At 32.7% G+C, this 19,048-nt stretch overlaps 3 protein-coding genes across 3 annotated transcripts in view; 2 read left to right on the forward strand and 1 right to left on the reverse strand.

Moving 5' to 3' along the window:
- LOC107173201 (scavenger receptor class B member 1-like) overlaps positions 1-1,189 on the reverse strand; it is an 88,971-nt gene extending 87,782 nt beyond the window's left edge. The window contains exon 1 of the mRNA XM_015523635.2: positions 441-1,189. Coding sequence (XP_015379121.1) covers positions 441-687 — 247 coding nt within the window. The 5' untranslated portion in view covers positions 688-1,189. The remainder of the gene's footprint in view (positions 1-440) is intronic.
- Positions 1,190-1,230: 41 nt separating this feature from the next.
- Positions 1,231-19,048, forward strand: part of LOC149060592 (uncharacterized) — a 50,513-nt gene continuing 32,695 nt past the window's right edge. Inside the window, exon 1 of the mRNA XM_089218204.1 lies at positions 1,231-1,603. The gene's annotated coding sequence lies outside the window, so the exon portion shown is untranslated. The remainder of the gene's footprint in view (positions 1,604-19,048) is intronic.
- On the forward strand, positions 13,528-14,970 carry LOC149060593 (uncharacterized). The gene has a single exon (XM_089229729.1). The coding sequence runs from the start codon at positions 13,528-13,530 to the stop codon at positions 14,968-14,970; it is 1,443 nt and encodes a 480-aa protein (XP_089085855.1).

Below are 19,048 nucleotides of genomic sequence, written 5' to 3' on the forward strand. Positions count from 1 at the left end.
CAAAGCCATTGTTAACACGTGTTCAAAATGGAATATTATGTAAAAAGTAGTCTCAGATCAGAGGTTCAGCCCCCCCCCCCACCAAAAAATCTATTATACGAGAATTAATTTTTTTATTTTTACTAATTGTCGACCAAATAAATGTAAGCTAAAAAAATTCGAGCATCCCCAAAAAAATCCAACCAAATCTCCAGATTCTGATTTCAGTCGTCAGACAGCTGCAAAAATATCGCAATAATATATTTCCACCAATGATCCAAACAAGTTCTTTAAAGATTTATATAAAGCTATATTGGTGTTATATGGTCATATGGTCATTTACTATTAGTATGACGCAACTGATTGAGCGAAGTGCATCCTCACGATACGGCGCCTATATAGGTCGTATGACATCCACGACAACTACTGCAGCAAAAACAAGTAAAATGTTTAGTACTTACACGTAAATCTTGTCCGAGGATCGGTGAGGCGACCGTCGAACAGGTGCCGGCCCAGAACCGAAGCCGGGTCCAAGCTCTTTCGTCTGTTAGCTCCATAACTCTGGCGCCGGGCTGCCGACGAACGCCTCCTGTTGTCCGCTGGCACGGCACTGTAGCTGGCCCGCCGGCTGTCGCTGTAGCTGGGTCGCCGGGCGTCCCCTTTGGTAGACGCGTACGACAATCCCATCATGCCGAAGAAGTTCTTCATGATGACGACTCGCGTGCGTTCAAGTCTCCGTTAATCTGTCTGTCTGTATTTTTTCTTCGGTCGTTCGACGTATCCGCGCCCGTCTTCACTTCGTCTTCGCCGATATAGAGACAGGATTCGCAGGATACTACGACGATATATTATATATCACGGTGGCGACGATAAAGGCGATCGATAACGATCGATATTATATAACTCGGTAGATTTATAGATCATCGGCGCAAAAGAGATATATAAACGTTATACAATAAAAATGATGATATAATTACGATGATATAAACGAGTATCGTTTTGAATATGGTCACCGACGCTGATAGGCACACTGTAGCCGGTCCGCCGAAATTATTTCGATTGAAGGCGGATCGGTTATATCATCGAAAATGTATAATACTGTTACACGATTCGTTATTATTGGTGATCATTGATTTTATATTGTATCAATAACCGTCGGCTGGATGGCGCGTAAAGAACATATCATATCATTAACGCGAGTATGATTAATAACAATAATGTTAACGGCAGTAGGCCAGTGGGTATTGACGACTCACCGGACCGAGCAAACTCCCACTATTTTCCGGTCGTCTGGGAACCCCTACTCGAAAAAATACGATAAAAAAATTTAAAAACCACGCACAGAGAAGATGTAACAAGTGTGCGCACGCGTGTGTTTGTTTTTTCTGTTCAATTTCACGAAGGTCTTGGACATCGGAGGTCGCGACCACGATCGTGGCAGAAAACCAGACCGCCGTCGCCGCCGCCAGCGCGCGCGTTTCACAATCAATCCGCGTGCAATCGGATACGACCTAGGGGAGGTTACTCGGACGTGATTTCGATGAGAACCGTCGGATATTTTCTAAACGTCCTTGGTCGCGGCCACCGTTTGGCTCGGGACTTATACTTCTTGAAAATCACTCTGGTGAGTATATAATATTATACATAAATTATATTAGGTATATCATATAATATATTTTTGTATACATTATTAGGTAAACATGTGTATATAATATATTCATACGGAACGCGTAGGTACAATATGATTTCAAAACTTGTGTAACAAACGAAAATTCGACTCAATTTCAGCGTGATGATGGTATGCGAGATATAAAATGCGCTGATTATAAGATTGTACAAGAATTATTACGAAAATAAATAGATTCAGCGAGTATTCATATATATTACATTAAATTAATAGTTATTATATTTACATGCATTGTAGATATCTACCTACACCTGATATGTTATATCGTTGTTGTGAACGCACATCACGTCATGTCTGCTTAGTGATGTTTACTATACGCTGTTGATGTAGGTAGGTTAGACGTGTTTTAATGCCGTTTCATAGATACTCGCATTATAAATTATAATATTACAATAAACAGTATCTTTTTCCGTGTGGTAATTTTATTGGTGTGGATGCAGGCACGGATCTAGAACACAGATCTTCTGTATTACAACACATCATACATACACATACATACACATACATACATTATATTGATTATAAATACGTGTTTAATATTAATATTTAATTATAGTCAATCGTCGTATAGGTAGTATCCAGTAGTAGACGTTTATATTTCTTGCGCGGGGGGGAGGGGTGGTGTTAGGCCACCCCTGTGCAGTGGATCTACGCGGAACAGGTTAAATAATATATTATACAGTTTTGTACAAATCGTTTTCAGGTCTCGTGGTAATGAATTAATATAGGTACTTATATAACTGCATAATATAGTTGATCTGGCTGCGGTCTGACACCAAATCCGCCTAATACCGGTCTCACGCTTAAAATATCTATCAGCCAATATATAGTGTTATGTTATGGTATAGAGTAGAAAAAACGTTCAAAGTTTCGCGCTGAAGTCACATATACATTGTATCAGTATGCTATAATATTATTATATTTAACCATTGTTGATTGCATTGAATCACGTTAAATCTGGTTTTACACAGTAACGGAATATTCCTATACCTGTATATAATCCGATTTGACATTATTCAACTAAAGGTACTGTTCGCTCGAATCGTGTCCTTCGTCTCTTTTTGCGGAATATAATAATAGCATACAACCCATACCGACCTACGTCGTGCCACCGACAGGTTTCATCCAGTGCGGATGAATGTTGAACTCACGTCGGGTTCGTTAATATTTATATTGTAGCATAATATTGTACAAAGAATCACGTGGTTTGTTATTTTATTTTTTTATTTTTTTATTAAACAACTATCCGCGGCGTCTATGGCCATTGGATGTAACAGTACTATTCATTTATAGTATATACGGTATTTGACAGAGTCGCGAAAATGAGATATGGAAATATTCAACCGCCAACCGTTCAAATATCCAATATTGTCTATATTATATAATGTACCTATAAGCTAATATAATATTAGTTTTATATATAAACCTCAATTATTTTGAATCGAAAAATCTTCGTCGACGCACCGCAACGATTCAGCCGACGATTGCAAGGTTATTATATTGGTACGTTTCGTGATTCAAGTATATATTATTATTATGTCTTAAGTGCAGGTGTATAATATATTAAAATATATATTAATATATTATATAAAATATTGTTATATACATATTATATTAATATATTTATAAAATATTATGTTATAAAAAATCTGATTATTTAATAGCTGCAGTTAAAGGTCAGTACCTCCTGCATTTGGTATAGGTATATTCGCAGTCATATAGTAACGTACTACTTAGGTATGGTTTTATAATTATTACGATTCCTTGCAATAATAATAATTATTGTTCGCACGTACACGAGCACTTTCGATCAACCAAGGAAAAAATATTTAAATATCTCTGCGGATTTGCTGGTGGGTATATTGTTGCATACCTTATGCCCGTCGAATGTAATTACAGTCGCTGCACACGGATAAAATATGTAGGTAGGTATAATCTTTGTACACATCACAATAATATTTATTATAACAAATAATATTATTATATTATACGCAATATTCCAATACTCGAAGAGAACTCTATAAGCCGCGGGTAAAACTACAAAAATGCTACTGTTATCCTTCTCACCACGTGAGACACTTATTGGTAGGTATTGCCTATTGGCTATTATTGTATCTTTAATCTTATGCATTATACTTATCGTATACGGCGTGGACGTCGTGTTGCACCTAATAATCAATAATATACGCACGGCTACTTGTTGATTCTAATTAACGCTATTTATAATCGACACTTGTATAGTATATTCTAATGACGAGTGTACACAATTGTGTTGCTAATGATCCTCAGGAATTTCTTTTATTTCATATTTTGACAGCAGTGTGACTTTGTAATAGTAATAATAATAATAATAATAATAATTATTATTATTATTGTTTCTATATGATAATAATATTATGGACGCGCGGTAGGTATGAACGTTTATTATCACAATAACATTATTATTATATTTGACGATTCGGTGAATTATTATTATGTCAACGGTCACGTAGTATAGAGTATAATATACTATATAATATATACCGTCACCATTCATGGCAAAATATTTGATTATAATATTATCATAATAATATAATATTGGTTTGGGGAAGTCGGATATTAAAAGCATAATATACACATAGATTTTAAATATACAGATTAAAACTGCAACGAAAGCTGCTAACAAGTAACATAACCAACAGTCAACACGTCGTCGTCTATTGAATGATTTTGAAAGAGTAAAAAACATTAGGTGGCAGAAAAAAACGTATAGATATGATTGTATCCGTAAAACGTGCAGTTTATTAATACATAATTTCATACGTTTTAGATAATTTTCACATAATTTGATAGTCACTGTGCGGCCGACTGGAATATATCGTATGACAGATACGACAGATCGATAATTATGTCTATAATATTAACACACAATTGTACAATATTAATTATGTATAGTCATGCTCATGCATGTACCAGATTCCTTCACTAATATAACAGTCTATGTTATGCTATATAATTATACACATATGGTAGGTATAATATATCATATTGGTAATAATTAATAAATAATAAGTGGGTATCACATATCTACAGCCAGGGCCGGATTAAGACTTTGGAAGCCCGGGGCAAATGATATATTTTGGAGCCTGACAAATTGATAATACTATGAGAACAATTAGTTTGAGCGTAGGTATACTATTACCTTTGTATGATATTATGTGATATATGTACTATAGGTACATTTATAAATGTATTATAAAGTAAAATAATATAATACAGTTCCTACATTATCAATTTATAATAAATAATCCAATATTTTGTACAATATAATATTTTAATATATGACTCTAATTTTATAATAATATACATAATGCATGTTGCATGTATACATGCGTAAATTACATAAATTAGTTGAACGATATAGCTGCGATGAAATTCGTTTAGGATAAAATAAAGAGTATATTATTAGGTATGTATCACTTTCCATTTATAGTTGATTGTTTTCTCATTGTTAAGAATATATACAATTTAATTAGATAGGAATTTACTTTGTATAATGAATTATCGAACACTGTAAATGCATTATAACAAAATAGGCGATAGAATGATAAATAGTATATTCTATAATATCAAATATAGTAATAACCCTTAAAATAACGATAAATTTACGAAACTACGAAAGTCATAAATTATGACAATTATGTTTATATTATAACTCATAATATAAACATAAACATTATTAAAATATTGTGCTCTTTCATTTAAAGGGGCAAAGGGCACATGGTAAATTATAATAAAATATTATTCAAATTATGGATTAAATAATTATTTTTTTGAATTTCCTTTCTGTAAAGTATATATATTATTAATAGGTACCCAGCTATTATTTTACATGGTCAAAAGATATATCGTCTCAAATATTATATCAAATTCAATGACCAATGTCAATAATTGATAACTAATAATATAGATACAGTTGGAGACTAGGTTGTAGCTTACAATTAATATTATTTTTGACTTGAAAATGTGCGTTCCTTGTTGAAATTAGTTATAATTAAGATCGTGTATCACAGTAAAAAATAAAAATTAATAATAGGTTGGTACCTTACTTTTTATCTAAATCTAACATCAATAACTAATTTTTGAAGTCATGGTTGTTATAATAATATAGCTTGGTAAGATTAATACGATTTGATAAACTATATAGGTGATATATATATTAAAAGAAAACATTATTTGATCCCCTAAAAATATTAATTTGTACCTATTTATAGAGATGCATAACATAAATTATTATTGTTTTCTAATACGAAAGCACAGAATTTAACTTATTCATAAATCATTATAGTTAATATGTATATTACCTATACTCAAATAATTGATTTCAAAACCGTCTGAACATATATTTTAATTGAGATGATTTTCTAAAGTACCTATCTACTGGGTACTGACTATTGTAAACTTTTATCTAGGATAATATTATATACATATAAATATTTGTTGTCCATTATTAAATCAAAACATCACGTTTTATACTACTAAAGTATTATATACATCCACACAATATTAACACGCATTTAATATTTTAATATTTCAATAAATTATTACGCCATGATTATATACTATGTGTCAATATTGTATAGTGTGCTGCACTAGAAAGATTAAACACCCTCTGGGCTCTGAAATTATAGGTACATCAATAGATCTGTGGCGACTAAAATTGTATGCAGTATCTACATAACGGACATATTTAAATGCGTTATAAAAAAAAATTTAACAGCTAACATTTTTATGATATATAATCGTAGTAATACTTTAATCACCATGAGTAATTTTATTTATTTTCTTATATCGCTAAACGGCGTTTAAAATGATTCCTAACCATCAGAGCACATAAACTATAAGTTTAGTTAGCTCACACACAGATTGATGTAGGGCCGTATTTAGGAATTTAACACCAAGGGGAAACAAAAAAAATACGCCTCATTAATCATTATACAAAATACAAATTTAAATTATAAAACAATTAGCCACACTCTTCTACTCAGCCGCTCGGGGCAACAGTACCCTGTAGCTCCCCCCTAAATACGGCCCTGGATTGATGTACCTAATATGTATAGCTATATATACGCAATAATAATTATATTATAGTGTTAAGTAATTAATTCTATTTCGCTAACTGTTACAGTGGTACTTATACATACGTATGTGTAGTTATAATTATATGCAATTTTATCATATTATTTATAGTTGAATCATTGTTTTAGGAGCTAATACAAACACAATTAGGGGTTCACGTGCATAATATATGCATAGGGTCAATGAAATCACGAACACGTTCTTATCCTTTGATTTATCGTTTATCGTGACTCGATAACGCGGTTTCGGTTTCCGACGAAATCGTAATTATAATATTTTCAATTTTCTGTACAACATAAATCATTGTTTCGCCGGATAGTGACTAACTTTGTTGAGTATTTGTTGTTGTCTTTATTAACATCGGTGGCAATAGCAATTGTTTACAATTTTCTTTTTTCTTTTATATATTTTGTTGCATAATTTGATATTAAATATTATACCATAATAATTAACAATAATAATAAAAGTAAGTATAACGCTTTGGTATGAATTAAAAAAATTATCAGATAAGCGTGTAATCAAATATTTGCGGAAATATTTGATTTTAAAAAAATAACAACAAAAAACATTCAGATATGGAACCATTAAAATTCTATTATTCTGTATAAGGTAAACACAGAGCAGTTCAAGAAAAAAATAGTAAAAACTAACTTTTGGATTTAGTTATTTTGGAATTTTATTATTTTTTTAAGTTAAACATTTACAAATCATATAATATAATAAATAATATATCATTCGAGTTTTTACTATTTACTTTCATGACTAACGACTAACGAGATTTTAGATTTGAAGGTAAGAAGTAGTAGACATCGACCATCAGTCATTGTCAATTATTGTCTTTACATTTACTATTTTATGTATTGCAGATGTTGTCATGAAAAAAAAAAAAATAATCAAACGCATAGAAATTTGAATTCAAGCTCTAGTTAGAATCCTCTGCTCCTATGTTTAAATAATTCCACCATGTGTTCATTAAAGAAAAAAAATCATTTGTCAAGTAAAATGGGTGGTTTGTAATTGGAATAGCTCACTTCGTGGTAATAATATCGTATACTTCTGATTCTAAGTGATAATCATTGATGATTAATATAAACACATAATCTATTTGACATTATGACTTTTAAAAAACGATCCTATAAGCAGTGTTTGGTAGTCTGTAGGTATTATATACCAGCTATTATATAAGCATACATAATCATATCTATTAATAGGTCTATGTACATAATACACGACATTATTTTTTTTATCAAAACTGTTTAAATACGAGTGAATATTTTTTTTATCACGTCAATTAATCACTCATATATTTTATTTGAAGTCATTTTTTAAATTTATTACATTGATTATGTTGTGGTGAAATTTTAAATCCTGTAAACTTATACATTCATTTTAGAACCTTACACGCAAAATTACATATTTGCAATTTGCCTTTAAAATTTATAAAGATAATATAATCTAAAATTATACTTAAAACCTAATGAAATTTAAATCATTAAATTTACCGATTTTACTGCAGTTAAAATTTTAAACAATCGTAAAAACAAAATTCGTAGTCAAAGCATTTAAGATATATGGACGTAGAGTGGCGTATAAATATCAACATGGAGAAACTCGGTGTCTCTAGTCCCTAAAGCCTTTATATTATATATGTGTGCGAATGTGCCGCATGACAGAGAGGCAGAGGACCAAACATATAAACGCTAACATATATAGTTAATGCCTTAATTTAGTATTAATGTATTATTTAAAATTTAAAATTTAAATAAAAGTAACTGGAAACAATAATAGCCGTTATCAAAGGATCATGTGTTACCTTATGCCACCTTTAGAGATTTTCCCAAAAAAGTTGTCATATATGTCTGTTTTCTCATTTTCGGGGATCCTAATCTATGAGGGGACTCACATGAAACATGTGAAATTGTTTATTTAAGATAATAATTTCTGAATATGTTGGATAAGTTTGTTTTTTGGGTAGAGGTTAGATATTGCAGTGAGGGCACTCAAAAAGTCACTGATAATGATGTGGCAGCTTGTTTTGTCTGAATATGAGATGATTAATAGTGATTGGTAAGTAGCAAAAGTTTCAGCTGTGTATATACTAGAGGTCGACGGTAATTTAAAGAAATAGTTTTCCCAATTTGTGATTGCAGAAAAGACTACTTCACTTTTGGAAGCATCTGTGTAGGTTAGGTTAGGTTTAGGTATATTTGTGTATAATCCGGGAATTGCTGTGTCATTATTTTTGCAAAATGGTTGAGTATGATTCGATTATTTGTATTATGTTTTCAGGATTCAGTCGTGTTAATTTTTCGCAACAAGAACTACGGAGGGAATGGTGGCTGTTAAGAGATTGTGAATGAAAATCGAAGTTATCACTGTTTATTTTGAAGTATTCGAGTATTTTGCTTTGGGACGGCTGTATATTGATTTTTGGTGATGAGATCAGTTAGATTTTTAATTTTAGTCAAATGTTTTAGAATTTGACTATGGCATCTATAGTTTAGAGAGGGGGGGGGGGGTTCTCTTACGTAAAAGAGTATACAGTTCTATTAACACCAATGCAAATGCAAATTACAGGTATTGAAGTATATAGATATGATTTAAAAAAAATGTCCCGTATTTTTAAAATATAAATCTAGGATCCAGTTACGTGTTCACCTTCGACAGTACAACACGTTTGTCGTATCGCATTCTCGCATTTATAGCTATCGAAGCAATCAGTGTATCTACGTGTTATTACAGGTAATATGAATTTTTTCGTATCTGAAGTTTTTTTTGTACCCATTTCGGTCGATTAAAATTCACCCCAAAAATGGGGGATTCGCCCACTAATACCGTAAGTCTGAAAGATAGACTTACTCAATCATCCAAAACCTCTCACAATAATCCAAACGCTACAATGCCCAATATAGTACACACAGCCAATACAGCAGATAAAATTACTAATGAGCTACCAACAACAGCACAATACTCCGATAACGACATTAACAACGACGCAATTAAAAATACCGATTCAAATATCTATAATCACGATTTAATTGACGTGGCCAACAGTATACAGAGTGCATCAAGTGTTAATCCTACATCGCAAAAAAACTATAACACAGAATCAAATAAATACTTCACCGGAAAAAAATCTTTTGCCGAAATTTCTCTCAATACTTCATTACCAAAAAAAGAATACGCAATCGTCTTCGACTCGATAGACAATACACCCCAGGTCGAATACATCATTGCAATTAGCAAATTAATACCTCCGAAAAACATAAAATTTGTCTCACGCATATCGAACAACAGGTTCTGTATATATTTCAATGACAAAAATACTGTTGACTTTCTCATTGATAATCACACCAATATCACATTAAACGACCAAAAGACAATTAAAATTAGACGATTAATCAACCCAGCTAAAAGAATCATAATCTCTAATGTCTCCCCAGGTATACCAAACGAAGACATCATATCTTATTTAAAATCACTCAACATCCAAATTGCATCACCGATAACTCACATCAACGCAGGTTTCAACATCGCAGAACTGGCTCACATACTTAGCTTCAGACGTCAGGTTTACATAAATCCGGACGACTTTCAGAAACTTCCTAGCTCTCTCCCGATTAACCACGAAAATACCCCTCATAGAATTTTTCTGTCCGACGACACACTATTCTGTTATTTATGCAAACTCAAAGGTCACACTTCGAAACAATGTAAAAATCCACCTCTTGAAGCCCATAACACCAAGATGCATGAAGCTCCAACTTATAACGAACCATATAGCAACCTTAATACCACTGATGATAAAACAAGAACAAACGAACCCATGTGTGATATCTTTGGTGACCAAAATGTTGACATTAAATCGTTCAGCGCCCCACGTACCTTAAGTCAATCATCCATCATTGATGACCCACTAGCGTGTGAAGATTCAACGGATGATAACACAGCAACAGCACCTATTACAACCAGCATGAAAAAAAGACCAGCACTCACCTCAACTTCCTCAAGTTTAACTATCGACTCTCCTCCGCCTAAATCTTCACCTCAAGACACAACCTCAAATGAAATTACCCCTTCTAATTCCAAACCAACCAAAACATCTCAACCAGCAACAAAAAAAATTAAACGCAACAAATCTGTTGAAAATCTTATAACACAACTTGATGAATTGCTTGAACCTGCTAAAACTAGATTCGAAGAAATTCCCAATAAAAAAATAAATTATGAACAGTTCAAATTCATAGTTGAAAACTCCATCGGCGTATCCAACCCAGATACAGTACTTAATAATTTCAACATAACAAGCTTTGAAATGATCGAATACATAGAGATCATTAAGTCTAAAATCAGAAACCAAGGTATAAAAAATAGATTAACCAGACTCTGTACTGCTCTCCTTGATAAAGCTCTCTCCTCTGAGTAGCATCAAGAATAGACTCACACTTCGTACATACAACATATGTTCTTAAATTATCCACAATCTCAATTACTCAAAATATAAATTAAAATTAAAATAAATGCAATCTTTCACAAACAATATCATTCAGTGGAATCTGAATGGACTTTACAGGAATCTTGATGACATAAAATTAATAATCAATGCACACAAACCCTTTGCGATATGTCTACAAGAAACAAATCTAAAATCTAATGATGCCCCTCCCAAGCTTAACAACTATAACAGTGTAATTAAAAACCGTCAAAACTACCTCAGAGCAAGCGGAGGAGTCTGCATTTTCATTAACAACAATATACCGTGGGAGGAAATACCAATCATCTCAAACCTGGAAGTAGTAGCAGTATCCATAACTCTCGAATCCAAAATCACCCTTTGTAACATATATATTCCCAATCTAACTCAATTCAAACTCGAAGACCTGACTTCCTTAATCGGTCAATTACCTCGCCCATTTATCTTAGTTGGAGACTTCAACAGCCATAACAGCTTATGGGGTTCTCACAAAACGGACCATAGGGGAAAAATTCTCGAACAGTTACTCATTCAAGACAACCTCCTAGTACTTCTTAATAACAACGAACAGACTAGAATTAATCCTAGCAACGGAAATCTATCAGCAATCGACCTCTCTTTCTCAACACCCACTATTGCCCAAAGAATTCAATGGCAAGTGCTCCCAGAAATTTACAAAAGCGATCATATTCCTATTAACATACAAATCTTATCAAACGCTCATCAAAACATTGACACTCCTACCAGATGGAATCTAAAAAAGCCTGACTGGTCACTTTTCTCGATATATCTCGATTCTGTTATCAACGCTATCTGCCCATTTGACAACAATTCAAATATCGATGATATTGTCCTAGACTTTACTAGGTCCATAATAAGCTCGGCTGAAAAAACTATTGGATATTCAAATAAAAAAAAAACAGGCCCCCGCGTACCGTGGTGGAATGACGACATCAAACAATGCGTAAAAAAAAAACCAAGCTCTTAAAACTTTCTTAACCTCAAAATCAACATCAGATCATATAAAACTGAAAGAATTGAGAGCCAAAACCCGATTTATGGTCAAAAACAGCAAAAAGAAATCCTGGCAAAACTTCATAAACTCCATTAATGCAAAAACCGACCCTTCGTTAATGTGGGACAAGATTCGGAGTCTTCAAGGCCGCAAAAGATATAACACTATTAATTTGGTACAAAACCATAAATTGATAACGGACTCGTTCACGATCGCTTCAAAGTTAGGTGAACATTTTAAAGAAAACTCTAGTAACTCAAATTACCACCCTGACTTGCGCAACCGCAATCTTACTGATCATAGAATACCTAGGAGTTCTAATGTATCCCCCTCGGACATCACACAACTGCACCTAAACTCATCAATAGAGTTAAACGAACTTGTATTCGTACTAAGAAAATGCACAAGTAAAAGCCCCGGTCCCGACAACATTCCATTTATATTCATTCACAATTTCTCCATAACAACTCTAAGAACATTACTCAAAATTTTCAACTGGATATGGGATAACAACGACTTCCCAAAATCATGGAGAAACAGTATCATCATTCCGATTAATAAACCAAATAAAAACAAATTTTCCCCAGAAGGATATAGACCCATTTCACTGCTGAATACGATGTGCAAACTCCTGGAAAAAATACCAAATCTGAGACTTACGTGGTACTTGGAAAAAATTAATTATTTGGTCCCCGAACAAAGCGGGTTCAGAAAAGGCAAAGGAATAAACGACAGCTTATCACAAATCTATTTCGATATTCAAAACACTTTCCTCAACAAACAATACATGGGAATGGTAAGCCTGGACATATCGAAGGCGTATGATTCAACATGGAAACCCCTCATCACTCAGAACCTTAACAAAATCCTTAGTATCGGACAACTCTATAATTTTATTTGCAACTTTCTTGACACTCGAACATTTCAAGTCAAAATTAACAATATCTTATCAGAAGAATACGAACAACTAAATGGGGTACCTCAAGGGTCATCTCTATCCCCTACACTTTTTCTTATCGCCATCAACAGTATCACTAATAACATAGAATCACCCGTTAAAGCCTCCTTATATGCTGATGATTTTAATTTTTATTGCAGTAGTCGCAACTTTGAAACTGTTAGAAATATGTTACAGAGCACAACCAAAAACCTCATTGAATGGTAAAAAATTTCGGACTTCAATTTCTCTCCAGAGAAATCTCAATGCATAGTTTTCACTAAAAAAAAAAAAAAAACACTTCATTGATTTTAAACATGGGCCAACAACATATCAAAGAAAAAAATATTATCAAAATTTTAGGAGTTACCTTAGATACTAGATTAACATGGACACACCACATCAACAACGTAAAAGATTCCACTGCCGCTCGCTTAAACATAATAAAGGTGCTTGCTCATACTTCTTGGGGATCCAAAACAAATGCACTTATACAAATATATAAATCACTAATCATGTCTAAATTGGATTTCGGTTCCTATATATGGGGAAACTCAGAAAAAAAAGTCACGAGAAAACTTGACGTAATACACAATGCGGGTCTTCGAATGGCCATTGGAGCATATCGGTCTAGCCCTATCCTAAGCATACTCAACCTCGCACGAATACCTCCACTAGAAGTAAGAAGACTTCAGATAGCCCTCAAATACGAGGCAAAATTAGCATCTTCATCAACTCTAAACTTTACTCCTAATCTACAAAAATTATCATCACTATTGAAACATCACAATCTCCAGACCTCCGACATCCTCCCTTCACTTCAACTAACAACACCTCCCTGGATTCACTCAATAGCCGCCATCACTAATCTATCAGAATTTAAAAAAGACTCCACAAATAATCAAACGTATAAGCAGCAATATCTACAAATACTACATAACTTACCGGATGAAAGAATATACACAGAGGCCTCAAAAAATCAAGTAGGGGTCGGAGCTTCAGTAATATGGAATAACATAAAGCTCATATACAAGCTACCTAATACAAGTTCTATTTTTACTGCAGAATCATTCGCAATTCTCAAAGCGATTCAATTAGCAATTGACTCAAACATCACAAAAGCAACAATTTTTTCAGATTCTCTCAGCGCGATAAATAACATAAAGAATTCACAAAACACCAATGAGTTAAACATAAAGGATCAAAATCTGCTTCAACAAGGGAAAGAAAAAGGAAATATCATTCAACTTTGCTGGATACCGGGTCATTCTGGTATCATCGAAAATGAGATGGCCAATAAGGCAGCAAAAGACGCAATTACTAACCCCTTAGCATCAGCAGTTCAGCTCGTGTCCAAACAAGATTTAACATCCTTAATTGTCCAGCATTGTACCAAGTTATGGCAGACAAACTGGAATTCCGCGCGCACTAAACTACACGAAATTAAACAAGATGTTTTCCCATGGCCTCATCCCACACACCTTCCTAGAAAATTTGAAGTTATACTAACAAGACTACGGATCGGCCACACCAAGATAACTCACAGTTATTTAATGAGTAAAAATGATCCCCCGATATGCACAACTTGCGGCACGTACCTATCAGTTAAACACATAATGACTGAATGTCTATCATATACCGATTCAAGATTGGAATCAAATCTTCCCGAACACCTGGCAGAATCACTCGGTCACAACAACTCTTCACTCGCAGTCACATTCAACTTCATCTCATTGGCAGAACTTCAAAACAAAATTTAAAAAAAAAACAAATGTACACTTATTCAAATTTAAATACTGTACATTTTAGATGTAAATAACGGAATTCCATTGTTCCCAATGGCCGATGTCGCCGAGGGTTTATTCTTAATAAAAAAAAAAAAAAAAAAAATCTAGGATCCCTAAAATAATAGATAAATAAGTTGCTTTACTCAAATATACATTAAAACCGCATTGTAACTAATGGCCTTTGTTGTCGATGTTATTTTTTGCGATCAATTATATATATTATTAGGTATATATTCAAAAATTCATACATTTGTCCGACAGGCGGCAATATCAAGTTATATTATACATAAATGTGTGTCAAAAATTATTCAAAATTATACATATAACTAATAATAATTAATAATAATACATTTGTCCGACAGTCGACAATATCAAGTTATATTACACATAAATGTGTGTCAAAAATTATTCAAAATTATATAACTAATCCTACAGTCTAAAACCGTTCAGTCGTTAATATAATTCTACTGTCTATCTATTACCTATCTATTTGGGAAAGAATAATATCTTATAGCAAATAACAGTTCATACAAGTCTACTCGCTGTCTGTCTATCACCTATCGGTTAATTGGGAAAAAAAATCTTATCGTAAATAGCAGTTTAGTATATTGACCACATTATTACTTTATGTATTTTACTTACCTACTTTAATACTTTAACGCAGAACAATATTATTGTCTGTTTAAAAAGATATAATAATAAAATAATGAAAATAAAAAAAGATACCACCTATAGGTACTAATATAACGTACTTACAGTAAAAAAATGCAAAATGTTGTAACGGAGCCTAGTATATTACCAACATATAAAACGGTCCTTTTCAGGACCACCAATCACAAAACAGAATTTACAAAATACAATGCCACAAAGATTGAGGGGCGAATTTGAAACCCTTCTAGGCGTTGTACATTCCCAACAAATATGGCTATAGAAAGAGGAGATCGTGACGAAATAAAATATACCATCATAATAATTAAAACTCCAAAATTGACCAAATAGCGAGGCAAACCGTACCGACGGCAAACACAGTTACGCACGGCGGCACACCGATGGTTTACGAGTCGGTACGGGAAATAGTATATATACCGATCACAGTAGCAGAGCAACATTCATTCTTCCGCCAACAATACTATCGTCAACACCTTACCAACGGCAGCGAAGACACTCGTCAAAACGGGGCGGCAATCGACGATCTTACCGACGGCAGCGAAGACACTCGTCAAAACGAGGCGGCAATCGACGATCATACCGACGGCAGCGAAGACACTCGACAAAACGAAGCGGCCACCGACGATTCTACTTACGGCAGCGAAGTTACTCGTCAAAACGAGGTGACAACCGACGATTCTACGTGCGGCAGTCGACAGCGAAGGCACTCGCCCCAAGGCTACAATTATCCAGCGCAATTGCGGATTGGCCAACGCCAATAAGTCTTCTATGAACAAATTCCAGCGGCTTCATACGCGGGTTTGTTCATAGTCGGCTCACTTAAAAAGGCTCTTTTCAGAGCCATCAACAATTATAGTGCACCTACATAGGTTTCACTACCGGTTGATATTGAATCACGACTTATTAAAGTCCGTGTATAATTCAATATTACCCATTCAATATCATATACTTTTTATCTGTAAACAGATTTCCAATCTGTAAAAGTATATCGCGCCTCTACAGGCCTGATACCGCCCGCTGTGGTCCGCTTCTTTAAGCTAGCCCTGCGGCCCGGATATATCATGTTACTTATTTATTATTTTATTTATTGTAAATTTCAATAAACATTTCTTAATTGTACAAAACTATGTATTATGAAATTATTTCCGTACATGGTACGTCAAAAGTTTGACGCACCGTGTCAATGTAATGTCAAGCAAATGTATTGTTCGGAAAATGCATTGTCGGGCAAATGCATTGTCGGTTAAAAGTAGTGTCGGGCAATTGAGGCGTCGGGCATTTGAGTGTCGGGCAAACATATCAGATCCATCTATCGTTGCAGGTTGTTGAGTTACAATCTAACAAATTTTTTAGCTGATTATTATTGAAACGAGTAAAATAAAAATAATATCATAACATTTATAGTGATTAATAATTATTATCATACAATATACAGTCTGAATAAAATGTACGTTGGGTATGTTGATGATAATCGTATATTATGTTTTATCATATAGTATGTTAATTTCAAACATATAATTGCACAACTACTTAGTATTTTTCATCAGTAAATTATTAAAATTATACAATGTACAGACAAATATAATTTGTTAACATTCTCAGATTTCTCAGTATAGACAGAGTTTCTATGCATATATTTATCATCTAGCACGATGAAAACTACAGACAGCTCTCGAAATATTTTGAAGACATCTCAGCTCACACTGGACCTCCACTCTGAACTACTAGTAACTAGTAAGTATAAAATATGACTAATAATGTTATCATGGGCGAAGGTGAGTGAAGAGACCACGTATCTAGTTCAATTTTGTTGTTGTATATAATATATATATACATCTTCAGAATCTCCATGCGATTAATTTGTTATATTAATCAAAACTTAATAAGAGAACACAACTCATCATATACCACTAATGAGTTAAATTTTTTTTGTCCTCATCTTATGCAGGTAATTTAATTTTTAAACCGGTTATATTTTCATTATAAATATGATATACATTTCATCGGCGTACATTATATTACTGTAATAATAAATTATAGAAAAAGCCACACGGTTGTTTTTTTTTTTAAATGCACCACGTGTTAATATTACCTATTATCAAATGGATATGGAATGGAACAATAATAGATACCTTAGAGATATTATTGCGAATTATCTAATAATTAATTAATTGGCCTATACACGACAACGTATACACATAATTATTACCTATACATAATATAATATTTGATTTTTATCATAACATTGTCCTAGGTACTTAAGTTAAAAACATACATTATACGTTTCATTCATCAATTAAAAGTATTAGGTATTATAATTATATATCTATTATATAGATGACAACACCAGAAATGTTTAGTCATCTTGTAATGTAAGTAATTTAAACGTATAATATGAATATTAATGTTATGAAAAATTGTGTTTTCACTTTAAAGAAAAATATTTTAATAATATTATACTTTTTTGCAAACAATTTTTCTATTAGATTTATTAATTACGTATTGTAATCGTTTAAAAATGTACCGTTAAAACTCATTCACTAATCTGGTATGAATTACTAAATAATTGTATCTTATTTATTTAAAGAGTTTAATATTCAGTTTAGTATTATGAGTTTTAGATTCTGAACGAAGTGATGAATGTATTGATTTTACAATGATGTGTTTTTTTTTTATTATTTTTTTTTTGTGTCTGTGTACGACATAACTAGTCGAAATAATGCTTCGATTTCAAACTCTGGGGGTGGTTTCCGATGTAAAAGTGAAGATCCTTGGTGTATTATAGAGGTCAAAAGTTGACATTTTCCAACAGTTTTCAAAAAAATCTAGAAAAACAAAAAAAAAAAAATGACAGAAAAACGGGAATTTTTACGCAAAACCAGTTTTAGACCAAATCGGTTTTCTTATATGGTTGTAATTCAAAAACTAATCACTGTAAATACTTGAAATTTTCACCGAATGTTTATGTTAGTGTTATCTATATACAGTTTAATTTTCAAAATGATTTGACTTTTTTTGAGTTATTTATAGACCACTGAAATTTTCAATTTTTTTTAGAATTTTTTTTTTAAGTGCCGGTAAAAAAATGTTGGACGACCAAAAAAACTTAAAAATTTAATACAAGGTTCCTTATGAGTTGTTCTAGCTAAAAAAAATTAAAAATCGTTAGTCACAATTTTTTTTTATAAACGTTTATAGTTTAAATTTTTACGAAATCTGTCAAAAACATGAAAATTTGCAAGTAATTTTGAAGTTGAAAAATCATAAAATTGTTTGTGTTTATACTAAGAATTAAAAATACAACACTAAGTTTTCCATAAGTTTTCCTTCAAGTAGCTATAGAGAAAACTCGAAGCATCATTATAGGAAAAATTTTAAGTGC

Source organism: Diuraphis noxia, unplaced genomic scaffold, assembly GCF_037042655.1.
Source record: "Diuraphis noxia isolate RWA-SAM2 unplaced genomic scaffold, SU_Dnox_SAM2 contig0001, whole genome shotgun sequence".
NCBI lineage: Eukaryota > Metazoa > Arthropoda > Insecta > Hemiptera > Aphididae > Diuraphis > Diuraphis noxia.

What these genes read in the sequence shown, in the direction of transcription:
- LOC149060593 (XM_089229729.1), top strand. Translation starts at nt 13,528, where the DNA reads ATGGGCCAACAACATATCAAAGAAAAAAATATTATCAAAATTTTAGGA.